At 39.9% G+C, this 15,202-nt stretch overlaps 1 protein-coding gene across 1 annotated transcript; it reads left to right on the forward strand.

Annotated features, from left to right (window-relative positions):
- The first annotated feature begins 187 nt into the window (after nucleotides 1-187).
- LOC139188437 (uncharacterized) lies at nucleotides 188-901 on the forward strand. Its single transcript, XM_070805818.1, has one exon. The coding sequence runs from the start codon at nucleotides 281-283 to the stop codon at nucleotides 833-835; it is 555 nt and encodes a 184-aa protein (XP_070661919.1). The 5' UTR covers nucleotides 188-280; the 3' UTR covers nucleotides 836-901.
- Nucleotides 902-15,202: the final 14,301 nt, after the last annotated feature.

Here is a 15,202-nt window from a genome sequence, read left to right on the forward strand (position 1 = left end):
TCTCATTAACAGCAAAGCAATCGACTTGAAACAAACTGCACCACTATTAATATGTGATGTAGGTTAATCAAATTTGACTGAAGTAACGACTCAGACTACATTGAATCTAAATACCAATTAAAGTGATAGTATTTAAACACAACACTGGTTCTCCACCTTCTACGCTCCTAAATTTAGACCTATACCCTTCATGGGTAGCTTACATATATGATACTCCATTCATTCATTGCTTGACTCCACCAAATATATTGTTTTTACTATAGCATCGATACAAAATCATATGGACTCCCGAATCCGTTACGTAGTGTTTCTTGCTTCCTTGCTTTTATGTCTCTCCTCATCTCCAGCGCCATTTGCAAATGCAAGAGCTTCTCCAATAGTCAGAGGTGTTTGCAAGCAAGCCCGAGACAAATTAGGACGAGACTATAAGCAATGCATAAGGGCTCTTTGGCGAGATACTCCAGTTCGATTAGCTTCTAATCTCAAAGATCTTGACATAGCCATTCTTAAATTAGCACTAGCAAATGCTGGACAAAGCAAAGCTTTCTTTGAAAGTATGCTCAACACCACCAACAGTGTTAAAGGCACCAAAGCTATAAAACAGTGTGTAAGTTCATATGATTTTGCGTTAGGGGGTTTTGTTTTCACAATACAAGGAGTCAATGACGGTGACAAATCAAGCTCTGAAGTCCTCACACAGGTCCAAGATGAATTTGTGGGTTGCGAAAGAGCGTTGACCTTTGATAGAGTTCAGCTTCCTAATTTATTATCTGCAAAACATTTTTTGACCATATTATTTAGAGATGTTGCATTACTTGTTACTTCTCAGTTATGAAACATCTAGGAATAGATACATGAATATTGTGTTAAAATTTAGAACGTATCTTACGTATCAAATAATGTATCTATGATTACTACAACAAAATAAATGAATGAAAGAAGAAGGTTATTTTGTTTTTGAACAAAAGAAGAAGGTTATTTAAACACTTACTAGACAAAATAAATGAACGAAAGAAGAAGGTTATTTTGTTTTTGAACAAAAGAAGGTTATTTAAACACTTACTAGAGTGAGTTATGTATCTTGACGACCATGAAATTGACAAACTTTTTAGGCTTAACATGACCCTTCATCAACATTATCGAGATCGCCTCAGACATGCCATTCTATGCTGGTGGCAAGATACAAGTTTCAGGACAATATTGATGTGGTTAGAAAATGACCAGTGATCTTTCTCTTTCAATATTTGACAGAAATTAGGATCCCTCATAATTTTGGTCGCTGAACTTGAAGATTCATTAATGTCGTCCTAAAGTTTACTACTGTGCATCAATCTTGTCGCTGTTATTGCATTCTATCCAGATCTCTTTCGTTGATGTGGAACATGAACGTGGTTTACCAAATCGCTTATCAGGTTGGAAGAACCTGATGATTTCCATTATCATTGTAAAGATATTTATACAGATTGTCAGGCTGATAATTCACACGTTTGTATTTAGCTAAAGTTATTCATGATATCAAAATTAGTTCTTGCCCTTATCAATAGAAGAGTCCATAATAAAGTTGGACTGAGATGGTGAGCTGATACGCCGCGCAATGTCTGGTCTTGAGCTGCGGATGGTGTGGAGAAAGAGAAGACCTTTTGAGAGCAGGTCTGCACTGATCAACTGAGGGAATAAATCGAACATGAGGACTCCTCAAAGCGGCTCTTTCATGGGTTAGCCACCATATAAGTTGTGCTTAGGTTGTCGGAGTAAAGGAGAAAACGAACAGGTTCACACGACTCATAAAACAGATAGGAAATCCAAGTTGTTTTAGTGCAGGCATTAGCAAGTACTCTATATTCAGATTCCACGCTTGAATGAAACACTTTTGGCTGCTTTTGGGAGCACCAAGAGATTAGCTTATTGGGAAAATTGCGAAAATAAATAAGATAGCCTCTTGTTGAATGACAAGCGTAGAGGAAGTCGGCACAGTCCGGATCAAAGAAGGCACAAATGGTATGAGTAGACAGTTGCGGACGAAGGAGGCCATGATCAAGTGTACCTTTGATGTAACCCAAAATGCGTTTGAGAGCCATGAGGTGAGACTGTTGGAATATGAGTGTGATTCACACGGTTAAGTTGTTGGGGATTAGCATGAAGAAGTCTCAATATGTTTGGAAATTTTTAAGAATAGCCAATTTTAGAAGCATAAATTGAGGTGGTCCGGAACTTGTAGTATAAAATCACAATCCCTGCTCTCACAAAGGTAGCGCTCCTCTTGTTCCAATTGCCTATAAGTTGGAGAGTATTGTGCTTTGCAGAGAGGAGAAGATTATGTGCAGAATTTACATGGCTTCTACATCTACAAACATGTCTGCAGGTATGCATCGATCAACATGTTTTGTGCTTTATTTGGTTATTGTTTATATAGTTCAAAATCTGTGATTTACTTGATCAATCCTTGTGTTCTTGGTGGTTATATTAAATCTTTTGTTTACACTAACAGAGACGTGCTAGGAGAGCTCATGGTTTGGGCACATTTAAGGAGAGGTCCAAAGCATTTGAGCACGTTTAAGCAGAGGTCCAAAGCATACTTAGTCTGAGAGATAAGCAAGCCATCAAGGCAGAGATTGTAAGCCTAAAATATAACTCAAGGATCCCTGCAGATCCTTGATACCAAAATCTTGGCTTAAAACATGAATGAAACCATCGAGATCCAATAGCACTAGTGTGCGGCTGGGTCTCAGACAATGTCATAACCTTTCTGGAGGGGTCGGGGCAATAAACCAGTAATGGAGAACGAAAATGAAGCTTATTATTGTTAACCAAACTAGGTTTTTTTTTTTTTTTTTTTTTCCAAACGGTAAATTTTGTTATTAGATGTTAGATTAGTTAACGACGAGATTCGAACCCATGACGACATGCAAGGGCTTAACTCGTTTCCAGCACTATGGTAAATGGTCACTTGTCTAAACTAGATATCTAAACTAAATATTAATGAAATCTCTTTGTCAACCAAAAGAAAATGAAAAGACATTTTTGTCATATATCACAACAAAAAAGTTAACGACAATAACGTAAATTCACAAAACAAAATTTTAATTTTTTTTTAAAACCTCATCTACAGGTGATTTTATCATCTTTAATTAAAAAAAAAGGGTAAATATCAGTTTACTATCCTCAAGTTTCGTGGTTTTTAACATTTAGTACATGAAGTTTTTTTTGTCCCAGAGTCATGTGAAGTGTTAATTTTGGGACAATCTCATACATCCGTTAGTCTGGATGTTAAGTCTTCTGTTAACTGATGACGTGGTGTCCATGTGGACAATGACTGAGCGCCACATGTCATTAAGAGGTCCACATGAAAATTAAAAATTCAAAAAATAAAAAATAAAAATAAAAATAAAAAAACCCAAAATTTCAAAATTCAAAACCACCTTTCCATTCCTCCTCTGCAACACCAAATCTTCTTCCAATCCGCCAACGCCACCACCACCATGTCCCAAAAATCCAAATCACGATGCAAAATCCCAAAACTTAAACAAAGGCCAGCACCTCCAATCCAAAACCCAACCCTACCAGAGTTCTAATTTGCCATAGCCAGTCTCAGATCACCCAATTAGTCGGATTCAAATCCATGAAGCCCTCCACCCTTGAAACCCTAACCCACATCGTCGTCAAGTACATTGGTGCCATTGCCTCCGCCTCGGCCTCCTACGCCGCCATGGCCAAGCGCACCAACACGAACTTCTTCGACTTTGCCAATGCCTTTCACGACTTGCAGTCGGTGCAGGGATTCATAGGCGCCTCTGCCCTCCACGAAAACGGTGTATTGGGTTCGAGCGTTTTGAGCGATCTCGCAGTGTTCGTGAGGTGGAATCAGGAAACCCCCTTCGCCAGTTTGATTCTGCGGGTGGAGAAATTGGGCGTGGAGAAAAGGGGAAATGAGGTTCCATTCTGCTGGAATTGGATTCCTGGAGGGGCTTGCATGTGCTGAGATGGCTGCCGACATTTCCTAACATGGGAAAGGCAGTTGGGAAGAGGAGGAATGGGGAGAGAGTTGCGGGATGAATGGTAAGGCGGTTGGGAAGAGGAGGAATGGGAAGGCATGTTTGAATTATGAAATTTTGGTTTTTTTTTTTGGTTTAATTTTTAATTTTCACATGAACCCTTAATGACATGTGGCATCCAGTTATTATCCACATATGTGTCATGTCATCAGTTAACGGAAGACTTAACAGCCAGACTAACGGATGTATGAGACTGTCCCAAAATTAACACTTTAGGTATGACTCAAGGATGAAAAAAACTTTATGTACTAAATGTTGAAATCCACGAAACTTTAGGGTAATAAATTGAGATTTACACTAAAAAAAAAAAAAAAAAAAAACCAAACCTGTCTCCCTTTCTCCCTACTCCCACATTCTTTCTCATTCTCTTCCTCTCTCCTTCAGTTTTAAAAACAAAAGTAAAAATTTTCACACTTTATGTGTGGGCATATATATACTATTATTATTATAAGGACAGAGATAAGGAAAACAAGTACATCCGACCGCTTTTAAAAATGAATAATCAAGTTCTTTATGAAACAATTTTTTATATAAGAGAAATAACCTAAAAACTTTGATTGGAGACAGTTAATCAAGTAGATTGCGGTGTGCATGGCCTCAACCTAATAGGCAGGAGTACGGTTGGTTTCAGTTCGGTAACTGAACCGAAAACCTCATCCCAAAAACCGAATTGAAAATCTCATCCTAAAAACTAAACTGATAATATTGGTAAATGATCAAAATAACTGAACCAAACTATTTTTTTTTTGGTTTACCATCGAAAATTGGGAAAACCGAAAAACAAGATTTCTGTATTCGGTTGTTTTGGGTTGATTTTTGCCTTCAACCCCCAACAACCGTTGCAATCCACTGCCCCAAGACGCTAGCCATTTCTCCAAATTCAGCGTCAATTCTCGTCTGAAGCAGGTGGTGTCCTTGGCTCTTCAATCAAATTCCCCAATTCGATTTTACAAATTCCAACATTAAAATCAAAAGATCACTAGAATACTTAATCTTAGTATTATGCAATATCTTACCTTGAACACCAAAGAGAGAGCTCACATATGTGGTTAACGGTGAGATGATAGAGGAGTTGGTGGTGGGAAATGACACCAAAGAGGAGAAATATATAGGGTTCAAGGTTCGAAGGTGGTGGTCGATCGTGTTTAAGGGAGTGGATGAACTTGTGCTGGCTAGTGGTGGATGAGTGAGTAGCGACGACTGGTGATGGATGAGCGAGTCACAACGGCTAGAGGTGGTTGGTGGTCTAGGTTTGAGATTGCCAACATCATCAAAAAGAGGATGAGAGAGACTAAACTTTGTCCAATAAGTAACCTTGCACCACTATATATACCTCATTGTTGTGAATCTCTTTTCTTTTGCTTTTCTCTGCCACCTAAACACCATGTGGCCACCACAATCACCACCGCTACTACTACTATTTCACCACTTAAGACAACACCTATACTATCATTATCCTGTCGACAATCACTAGGTGGCACTTGTACCAGCATCATTGTCACCACCACCTCATATGACCACTTTGTCATGGTAATATTGATGTAGGCACCACAATAAGTATGGTCCCTAAATTAAATATGGATGTTGGTGGCTTCTCATATATCAAAGCCATGCTTTTATCTATTTTAATTAGTTTGCATTGTAACTATAATGTGTTATTAATTGTCTATCCTACCAATATGTATGATTAAGAAGTCAATTTAGTGAATTATAATCAATCTAAGAAAAGAGAATTTTCTCCTTCTTAAAATCAAGTGTGAGGCTTGGTCATGTTGAGCGATTCCACGATTAGTGACGTGAGTGATTCTGTTGCCCCTGGTTGAGTGATTCGCATGTTCTATCCTCATAGAGGCGTGAGTGATTCTGTCCCCTCTAATTGAGCGATTCCCAAGTTATCATTCCTCGTCATCGGAGCAGGTTTTCCACTGCGGTTGAAGATCATGGCTGTGATTTACAATTCGTTTGAAGATAGCCCTATTGAAGAAATCAATTTCGTAGATTGGAATTCTCCACCAATTTACGATGAGTATGTCGATGATGATGACAACCTCAAAGAGAACTTTTTCGATGGGTGTTCTCTACTAATTTATGGCGAACAAAGTGAAGATTACAAGGCTATGTTTAAGGTGGTTAATCACCAATGTTGTTTGCAACTTGAAGTCGATGCCAATCCTGCCCCAATTTTTTATGAATACTGTTATGGTGACAAAGGAATGAGTTCGTTTGTGAAAGAACAGTGCGTGCATTATCATAAAGAGGTAATATTTGACCTTGATACGCATTATATATGTGACTACATTTGGGAAGCCTTTACTGCTTTCCACAGTAGGACAATACATTTGGAACAAAGTATTTTTCCAAGTCATCAATATCAAAAGGAAATCTGGAAGGTTGATGTGCATTTTTCAAAAGAAATTGTTGCTATCATGAAATGGTGAAGGGGTGCACAGAACTAGAGAAAATTTTGGAAAGCAAAAAATACTTGGAATATTCTACTAAATGGATTTGCTCATGGAATTGGTAAATTTTGGTGCTAAACTGGTTATTGTGGAACATGTTGGTCAAACATCCGAAAGATCAAGGAAAGACCAATGTAACTTGAGGATGAGTTTTTTTTGGAGAAGAGGAGTATGATGTAGGCACTACAATAAGTATGGTCCCTATATTAAATATGGATGTTGGTGGCTTCTTATCTATAAAAGCCATGCTTTTATCTATTTTTATTAGTTTGCATTGTAACTATAATGTGTTATTAATTGTCTATCGTACCAATGTAAGGTACCCTCCTATTTAAAGGGCTCCATATGTAAGATTAAGAAGTCAATTGAGTGAATTATAGTTAATCCAAGAAGAGAGTGAGTTTTCTCCTTCGCAAACCAAGTGTTAGACTTGGTTGTGTTGAGTGAATCCACGATTATCAATGTGAGTGATTATGTTGCTCCTGGTTGAGTGATTCCCAGGTTCTATCCCTGTAACGACATCGAGCAAATCTGTTGTCCCTGGTTGAGTGATTCCTAGGTTTCTATCCTCCGTCTCCTTGAGACTCCCTTGGTTCTCTACTGCATCAAATAGTCACCATATTAAATAATGAAAATTTGAAAATAACAATGCCTATTAATAAATTAGTCGTTAGTATGTCCATGACAATCCACAAATTTTTACTGGATTTTTTTTATAAAAATCTCACAAACTGTTGTGGTCTATTTTATCTGACAGAGGGACTAGGGCCGGCGGCAGAGAGAGAGAGGAGAGAGATGTGTGTTTGTAGAATTGTAGGGGAATGTGTGTGTTGTTATCCCTCCTACATTGTGCCTTTATTTATAGTAGTAAAGGGAGAGAAGATATTCCTTCTTCTCCAAGTAATACAAGTTGTAATAGGAAAGGATAACTAGAATCAAATCTTATCTAGGATTTACACAATCATACTTAAACTAGGAATGTTTACAACACTCCCCCTTGAGTGGGTAAATACTCAAGGTAGATTCAGCATCATGCAGAAGTTGAGGAAGTCGACTCGTTGGCACTGATTCCAAGGAACAACGCTTATTCTCAATAAGGTAGGAACTTGCATAAGTAGTAAGTCTCACTAAAAAACCCTAAGGCTATGGCAAAAACCCAAGTAGGGACAAAATCCATAGTCTAAGGAAAAATGCGTGAGAAATGCAAAGTCAAAAGAAACGTCTACAGGACGTCATCAGGGATATGACCAGCCCAAGGTGGGTGCCTCGTTAAAACCTAGTTAGGTAGCAAAAACCCAGTGGGAAAAATGCTCATAATCGTAGGGAAAAAGAGTACATTAAGATCAAGCAAGTATCTAGAAGATACTCCCCCTGAGTTTGACATAATTCCAAAGAGAAATAGCAAAGTTACAACTCAGAAAGTTTACGCATACCAATTCCATGAACAAGCTTCTGAAACGTCACCTTCGGTAGTGATTTGGTGAAGAGGTCGGCCAAATTGTCTTGTGATCGGATTTGCATGACTTCAATCTTCTGATGCTCTTGTTGTTGATGTGTAAAGAAGAACTTCGGCGCAATATGCTTGGTGTTGTCTCCTTTGATGTAACCCTTCTTGAGCTGTTCGATGCAAGCTGCGTTGTCTTCAAAAATCGTCGTCGGGGCATTAACGGCGGGATGAAGATCACATGAGCTTCGAATATGGCCCACTACTGCTCTCAACCAAAAGCATTCCCGAGTTGCTTCATGTAAGGCGAGAATTTCAGCATGGTTAGACGAAGTGGCAACTAAGGTCTGTTTAGTTGACCTCCAAGATATTGCGGTGCCTCCAACGGTAAAGACATAACCCGTTTGAGAACGCGCCTTGTGCGGATCAGATAAGTATCCAGCGTCGGCATAACCAACAAGGCGAGAATCAACCCGATGAGCATAGGGTGCGGCATCACTCGAGGATTCGTAGGGATAGAATAAGCCCAAATCCGTAGTACCCTTAAGGTAACGGAAGATGTCTTTCACGCCAGTCCAATGTCTGCGTGTTGGTGCATTGCTGTATCTTGCCAAAAGATTAACAGCGAAGGAGATGTCGGGTCTAGTGCATTGAGCTAAGTACAATAAAGCGCCTATCGCACTTAGATAAGGAAGTTCAGGCTCCAAAATCTCTTCATCATCCTCCTTCGGACGGAAGGGATCTCGCTTTGCATCTAGCGTACGAACGACCATAAGAGTACTCGAAGGCTTCGCTTTATCCTCATTAAAACGGCGCAACACCTTCTGGGTGTAGTTCGATTGATGTACTAGGATTCCATCCGAACAATGCTCTATCTCGAGGCCGAGACAGTATCGAGTCTTACCTAGATCTTTCATCTCAAATTCCGACTTCAGGTGCGAAGCAGTTCTCGCGAGCTCTTCAGGAGTTCCGATGAGATTCATGTCATCGACATATACTGCAACAATCGCAAATCCGGAATGTGACTTCTTAATGAACACACAAGGGCATAGTTCGTTATTCACATATCCCTGACTAGTCAAATACTCACTTAAACGGTTATACCACATTCTTCCGGATTGTTTCAAACCGTATAGTGAACGCCTCAGCCGAATTGAGAGCGTGTTCCGGGGTTTGGAAATATTTGAACCAGTCAATGTAAGTCCTTCGGGAACTTTCATATAAATTTCCGTATCAAGATCCCCATAGAGATACGCGGTTACTACGTCCATCAGCTGCATATCCAGTTTTTCGGAAACTACCAAACTGATAAGGTATCGAAAAGTAATCACATCCATAACGGGTGAGTAAGTTTCGTCATAGTCAATCCTGGGGCGTTGTGAGAAACCTTGTGCTACAAGACGAGCTTTGTAACGCACAATTTCGTTCTTCTCATTACGCTTCCGAACGAAAACCCACTTGTAGCCAACGGGCTTCACATGTGGAGGAGTAGGAACTACAGGTCCAAACACCTTACGTTTCGCAAGTGAATCAAGTTCGACTTGGATTGCTTGTTTCCAGTTTGACCAATCAGCTCTACGTCGACATTCATCAACGGAACGCGGTTCAATGTCATCGCTCAACATGATCTCAGTAGCTACTGCAAATGCTAATGCATCGTCGACAATCATCTCATTTCTACGCCACACATCATCTAAACTAGCATAATAGACCGAAATCTCACGATTCTCGGGAGGAGGATTCGTCTCTTCAAGGACGCTTCCATAATCTAGAATTTCCTCATGAGTTGGGTAAAATGAGTAAGCGATAGTCGGATTCACGGTAGGCTCTTCAGGACCTTGTGCCGTGGTTTTCCTCTTCCGGGGGTGTGAATCCTTTGAACCAAGGGGTCTGCCACGCTTTTGTGTAGGGGCAGATGATTGGCTAGCCGCTAATGTACGTGGATCACCAGAATTGGCGTCCCGGGCTTCCAGGAGGGTAGTCCGTCGTACATTTGGTACATCCATCTTTGCAGGCGTATTCGCAGCTGGAATATGTGATCTTGTCACGCGCGCTAGATCGGTGAAAGCATCTGGCATGCTCTGAGCTATGCTCTGGAGATCTAATATGCGCTGCACTTCAGCTTCAGACTGAGCGGTGCGGGGATCTAAATGAGACAAAGTGGGAGTCGTCCACGATAATTCGCGTCGTTCATTAGGAACGTTGACGTTCTTATCTCCCCCTAACGACGGGAAGACTGTCTCATAGAAGTGACAATCCGCGAAACGAGCGGTAAACAGATCGCCTGTCAAAGGTTCTAAGTAATGAATAATCGAAGGAGAATCATATCCGACATAGATTCCCATCCTTCGCTGAGGCCCCATTTTTGTACGTAAGGGCGGCGAGATTGGCACATAGACCGCACAACTAAAAACGTGCAGATGCGATATGTCGGGTTCGCATCCGGTGACCAACTGAAGGGCACTAAATGGTTGTGTCGCAACAGGCCTCAGGCGGACCAACTTTGCTGCGTGCAATATTGCATGGCCCCAAGCAGCGATCGGGAGCTTGGTACGTATGACCAACGATCGAGCAATCATTTGTAAACGCTTAATGAAAGCCTCTGCCAGGCCGTTCTGGGTGTGAACATGGGGTACAGGATGTTCAACTTCAACCCCAACCGACATGCAATAGTCATCAAAAGTTTTAGATGTGAATTCTCCAGCATTATCCAATCGAATAGATTTGATCGGATAATCAGGGTGGTGAGCCCTGAGATTGATAACCTGAGCCAACAGTTTGGAGAATGCAGCGTTCCTTGTGGACAACAAGCACACGTGTGACCAACGTGTAGAAGCGTCAACCAAAACCATAAAATATCTAAATGGTCCGCAGGGAGGTTGAATCGGTCCACAAATGTCCCCCTGAATCCGTTGTAGAAAAATGGGAGGATTCGAACGAATCTTGTCATAAGAAGGCTTAGTAATAAGCTTTCCCATAGAACATGTTTGACATGCAATTTCATGGATCGAACCTAAGCTTCGGGTTAGTGGATGCCCGTGTGAAGTTTTGAGGATACGGCGCATCGCTATTCGTCCAGGATGTCCCAAACGATCATGCCAAAGTGTAATTTCGTGCGCGGTCCTTGTGGTAGGGCCGGCCACATAGTGGCATTCTATGGGGCGTATGGTCGTAGTATACAGACCACTCGGGTTACGCTTCATCTTCTCTAGAATACGCTTCTGGCCATATTCGTAGGAAGTTACGCACAGAAATTCAACTCCGTTTTCTACGTGGGTTTCAGCGTGGTAATTGTTATCTCTAATGTCCTTGAAACTTAGTAACGTTCTTCCGGAACGTGGAGAATAGAGTGCCTCAGCAATGGTCAAGATTGTACCATTGGACAACATTATACGTGCCTTACCGTATCCTTCGATCAGGTTGGATGGGCCTGAGAGGGTTGTCAGAGGTGCATTCTTAAGTACGAAGTTAGTGAAATAGATGCGTTCACGCAAAACAGTATGCGTGGTTGCACTATCTGCCAGACAACTAACTTTCCCACTAGTCATACCTAGAATGAAAAATTAATTTGAATCGGTCACATGCATAAAAGTTTATAAAAACAAGTATCAATTCAAAATAATTTCATTTATTCAAGGAAAAAACTTAATATCCAAAATAAATCGCCAACTAATAATCCAAAACATAAAGGAAAATTGTTCAAAATCAACCAAAAAACAAGGTGGGGTTCGGCCACAAGGTGGAATTCGGCCCCAATTGTCTTATTTTAACTGAAAAATAAGTCTATGTCTAAGATTCTAATCTTCCATAGGAGTGGTATCCTCCTGAAAATCAGAAACCTCCATCTTTGTAGTCTCCGGTTCGTCCACTTGCAGGAAGTTTGATTCAAACTTCGTACGACGAGAATGATATGCATCCACAACCTTCTTGGGAGCACGGCAAATACGGGACCAATGGTCCTTGGAACCACAACGATAGCACATATCGTCATTCATTGTGGCAGGTGCTTTGCCCTTATTCTTGAAGTTCGGGGCCTTGGGAGCGAGGTTTGGGCGCTTCTGGGCTTTGTTTCCTCCCTTGGATGGGCCTTAGCTCTGTTGACCTTGGTGGGATGGCTTCTGGCCGCCCTTACCACGCCTCTTTTGGTGTTTTGGGTGCTGATTAGTGCTATAATGTGCTTCAGGCACACCAGTAGCCCCAGTAGGTCGAGCTTGATGATTCTTCATCAACAGCTGGTTCTGCTTTTCAGCAAGAAGTAAAACAGAGATCAAATCCGAGAACTTAGTGAACTTCTGAGCTCTATATTGTTGCTGCAGGACAATATTAGAAGCAGAGAAGGTCGAGTAGGTCTTCTCCAGGAGATCCTCTTCAGTCAAAGTTTCATTGCAAAACTTGAGAAGTGATCGGATTCGACAAACTTCAGAATTATATTCATTCACAGACTTAAAGTCTTGGAAGCGCAAGTGCTGCCAGTCGTGTCTTGCTTCAGGCAAGAATATGTCCTTTTGGTGATCGAAACGATCAGCCAAAGCGACCCATAATGCACGTGGATCCTCCTCAGCAAGATACTCAGTTTGTAGAGCGTCATGGATATGTCTTCGGATGAAGATCATAGTAGTGGCTTTTTCAGCCTCGCCAACAGGTTTATCTGTTGCTTCTTCAATAGCAGGACGCAAGTTCTTTGCAGTGAGGTGGAGCTTCACATCTTGAACCCACTTGAGGTAGTTCCTTCCAGAAACCTCCAAAGCGGTGAAGTCGAGTTTGTTCAAGTTCGACATGTTCCTATCACAAAATAGATGGACAAGATGTGGTTAGTGTAATGGAGAAAAAATCAATCCATTCACATAGGAGTAGAACATACAGGTTCTAATAGACATGTATTGGTTTAATTTTGCATGAAAAACTTCGGGTTTTCATGGGTGATATATTTAAGTGAAAACTTCGGGTTTTCAAACAAGGCATGTGTATAAGAAACTTCGGGTTTCAAAGTAATTATGAACTTCAGGTTCATATATTCCTGCAGGCAAACACAAATATATATGCAAACAAATATGCAAAGAATATATGCAGAAATATTGTATAATGATAAGTGAATTAATTTATTTTTGGTCTTCGGGGCCAAATTAGAATGTGGGTGAAAATATAAAAACCCATATTATTTAAAAAAAATTAAATAATAAAATCTCGGGGCCTAAAAGTATAAGCCAAGAACCCTCGGGTGGGATTACAGGCCCACGGGGTGAGAAGAGGGGAATGGGCTGCTGTGTGCAGCCCTAAAAATTTTTTTTTTTTTTCTCGGGCCGTTCCAGGCGAGCCCAGATTTTTTTTTTTTTTTTTTTTTTTTTTTTAATTAGATGCATATATAATTCAATGAATCACATATTTACGTTGATGCATATGCAAATAATAGTTTCAATGCATGTACATATGTAGGATTCAATTCATGACAAATATCAAATTCATATAATTGTAGCAATTTTGATTATGAAGCATACACAATTTATGTAGAATCTAAAATACGTAAAACGTAAAGTTGGGTCATGCATCATGGTGAATGTTCATGCTATCAGGGCTTGCAAAATATCGAGTTAAAAACCGTTGTTTGGAAAGAACCTGATTGCGTGATGATATAGATGAACTGGTTTGATGCAGAAAAATTATTTCTTCAATTTCGGCTTTCATCTTCAAGCTTGTATCACGTTCAACATAAGAAGAAAAATAAATTGAATCAATAACAATATATGAATTCAATAAAATCAAGATTTAATCAATTAAAAATAATTGAAACGTAATACTCCCCTGATTGTAGACGAATAAATTCTCTTTAAATTCTTCTAAGCACAGCGTGAAGAGCGTGCTGATAACGTGTTGTGGTCTATTTTATCTGACAGAGGGACTAGGGCCGGCGGCAGAGAGAGAGAGGAGAGAGATGTGTGTTTGTAGAATTGTAGGGGAATGTGTGTGTTGTTATCCCTCCTACATTGTGCCTTTATTTATAGTAGTAAAGGGAGAGAAGATATTCCTTCTTCTCCAAGTAATACAAGTTGTAATAGGAAAGGATAACTAGAATCAAATCTTATCTAGGATTTACACAATCATACTTAAACTAGGAATGTTTACAACACAAACTCCATTATAATTCAAATAGAATTCAATTAAAATCCACATGAATCTATTAAAGTAAAATAAACTCCCTCAAAATTCAAATATTCATAATTCTATAAAATAAAAAAAATACCATCAAACTCTACACGATACACCGTCTAAGATTATCTTAAAACTAGTAGGCCTGATTTCTGAAGCCAGGATGATTTTGTGCAAACATTAAAAAAATAAAAAAATCTGCCTAATTAAAACCACACAAGTTTTCTTTGGGGATGGACCAAGGATCATCTGTGTGATGGGTGTGATAAGAATTAAGAACAAGGCTTAGGCATGCCACACTTTACTTTTTCCATTTCGTCTTTTTCCTCTTGACCGACCTAAGAACTAGTCGGTAACGAGTTTGTCTATTATGATATGGGGATGGATGTACAAAAAATATAAGCAACAGTGGATGGTCGTCGTGCAAGGTTACTTTGGAACAACCTAAAATATTTAGGTTGTAATTTTCGTGAGTTTGTTCTGGTTATCTAGTCCTTAATTGTGGGAGAAATGATCTTTTTTTTTTTTATAGATGAGGAGAGTCCCCTGCTTCTGTCCACGATCGATGTAAACTCTAAGAGCTTTATTCATGTCTTGATTGGTCCCTTGATTGGAGAACTTATGTGCTTCGGCAAGAGTGCTTCATCAAGAACCCTTTAGTAGGTCTTCGAAAGTATAAAGTTGATAGGTACTCAGTAGTTTCAGAGTTGGTGAAGTATGGTACAAACAAATTCCTTTAGACAAGTTAATGTAAAAACTGTCTATATTTGTATTATAATTGTAATTTTTCATTAAATTTCAGAGTATTTATTATACTCGACATTCATGCATTTTGAGAACAACTAGGAATCATAAATTCATCACACTGACTTTAGGTGACGTTGTATAGATGACTCGCTGCATGAAGCTACTTTACCCGAGTGCTAGGCCTGGCAACATTTATGTCTCTTCATGGACCTTTTTTTTCATCGATAAGCAACACGTGGCTAGGAGTTGATGTTTGGATAAAATTGTCTTTGGAGTTCCATGGCAGAAAGTTGTCAAGTCTGCCAGTTGCTTGAGTGGTCGGAAAGTACTTTAAGTTATGTGCGTGTCTCTTCTTA

This window comes from Malus domestica, chromosome 10 (assembly GCF_042453785.1).
Source record: "Malus domestica chromosome 10, GDT2T_hap1".
NCBI classification, from domain to species: domain Eukaryota; kingdom Viridiplantae; phylum Streptophyta; class Magnoliopsida; order Rosales; family Rosaceae; genus Malus; species Malus domestica.

Bases quoted from the DNA above. Each gene is read 5' to 3' on its own strand.
- LOC139188437 (XM_070805818.1), top strand. From the start codon at position 281: ATGGACTCCCGAATCCGTTACGTAGTGTTTCTTGCTTCCTTGCTTTTA.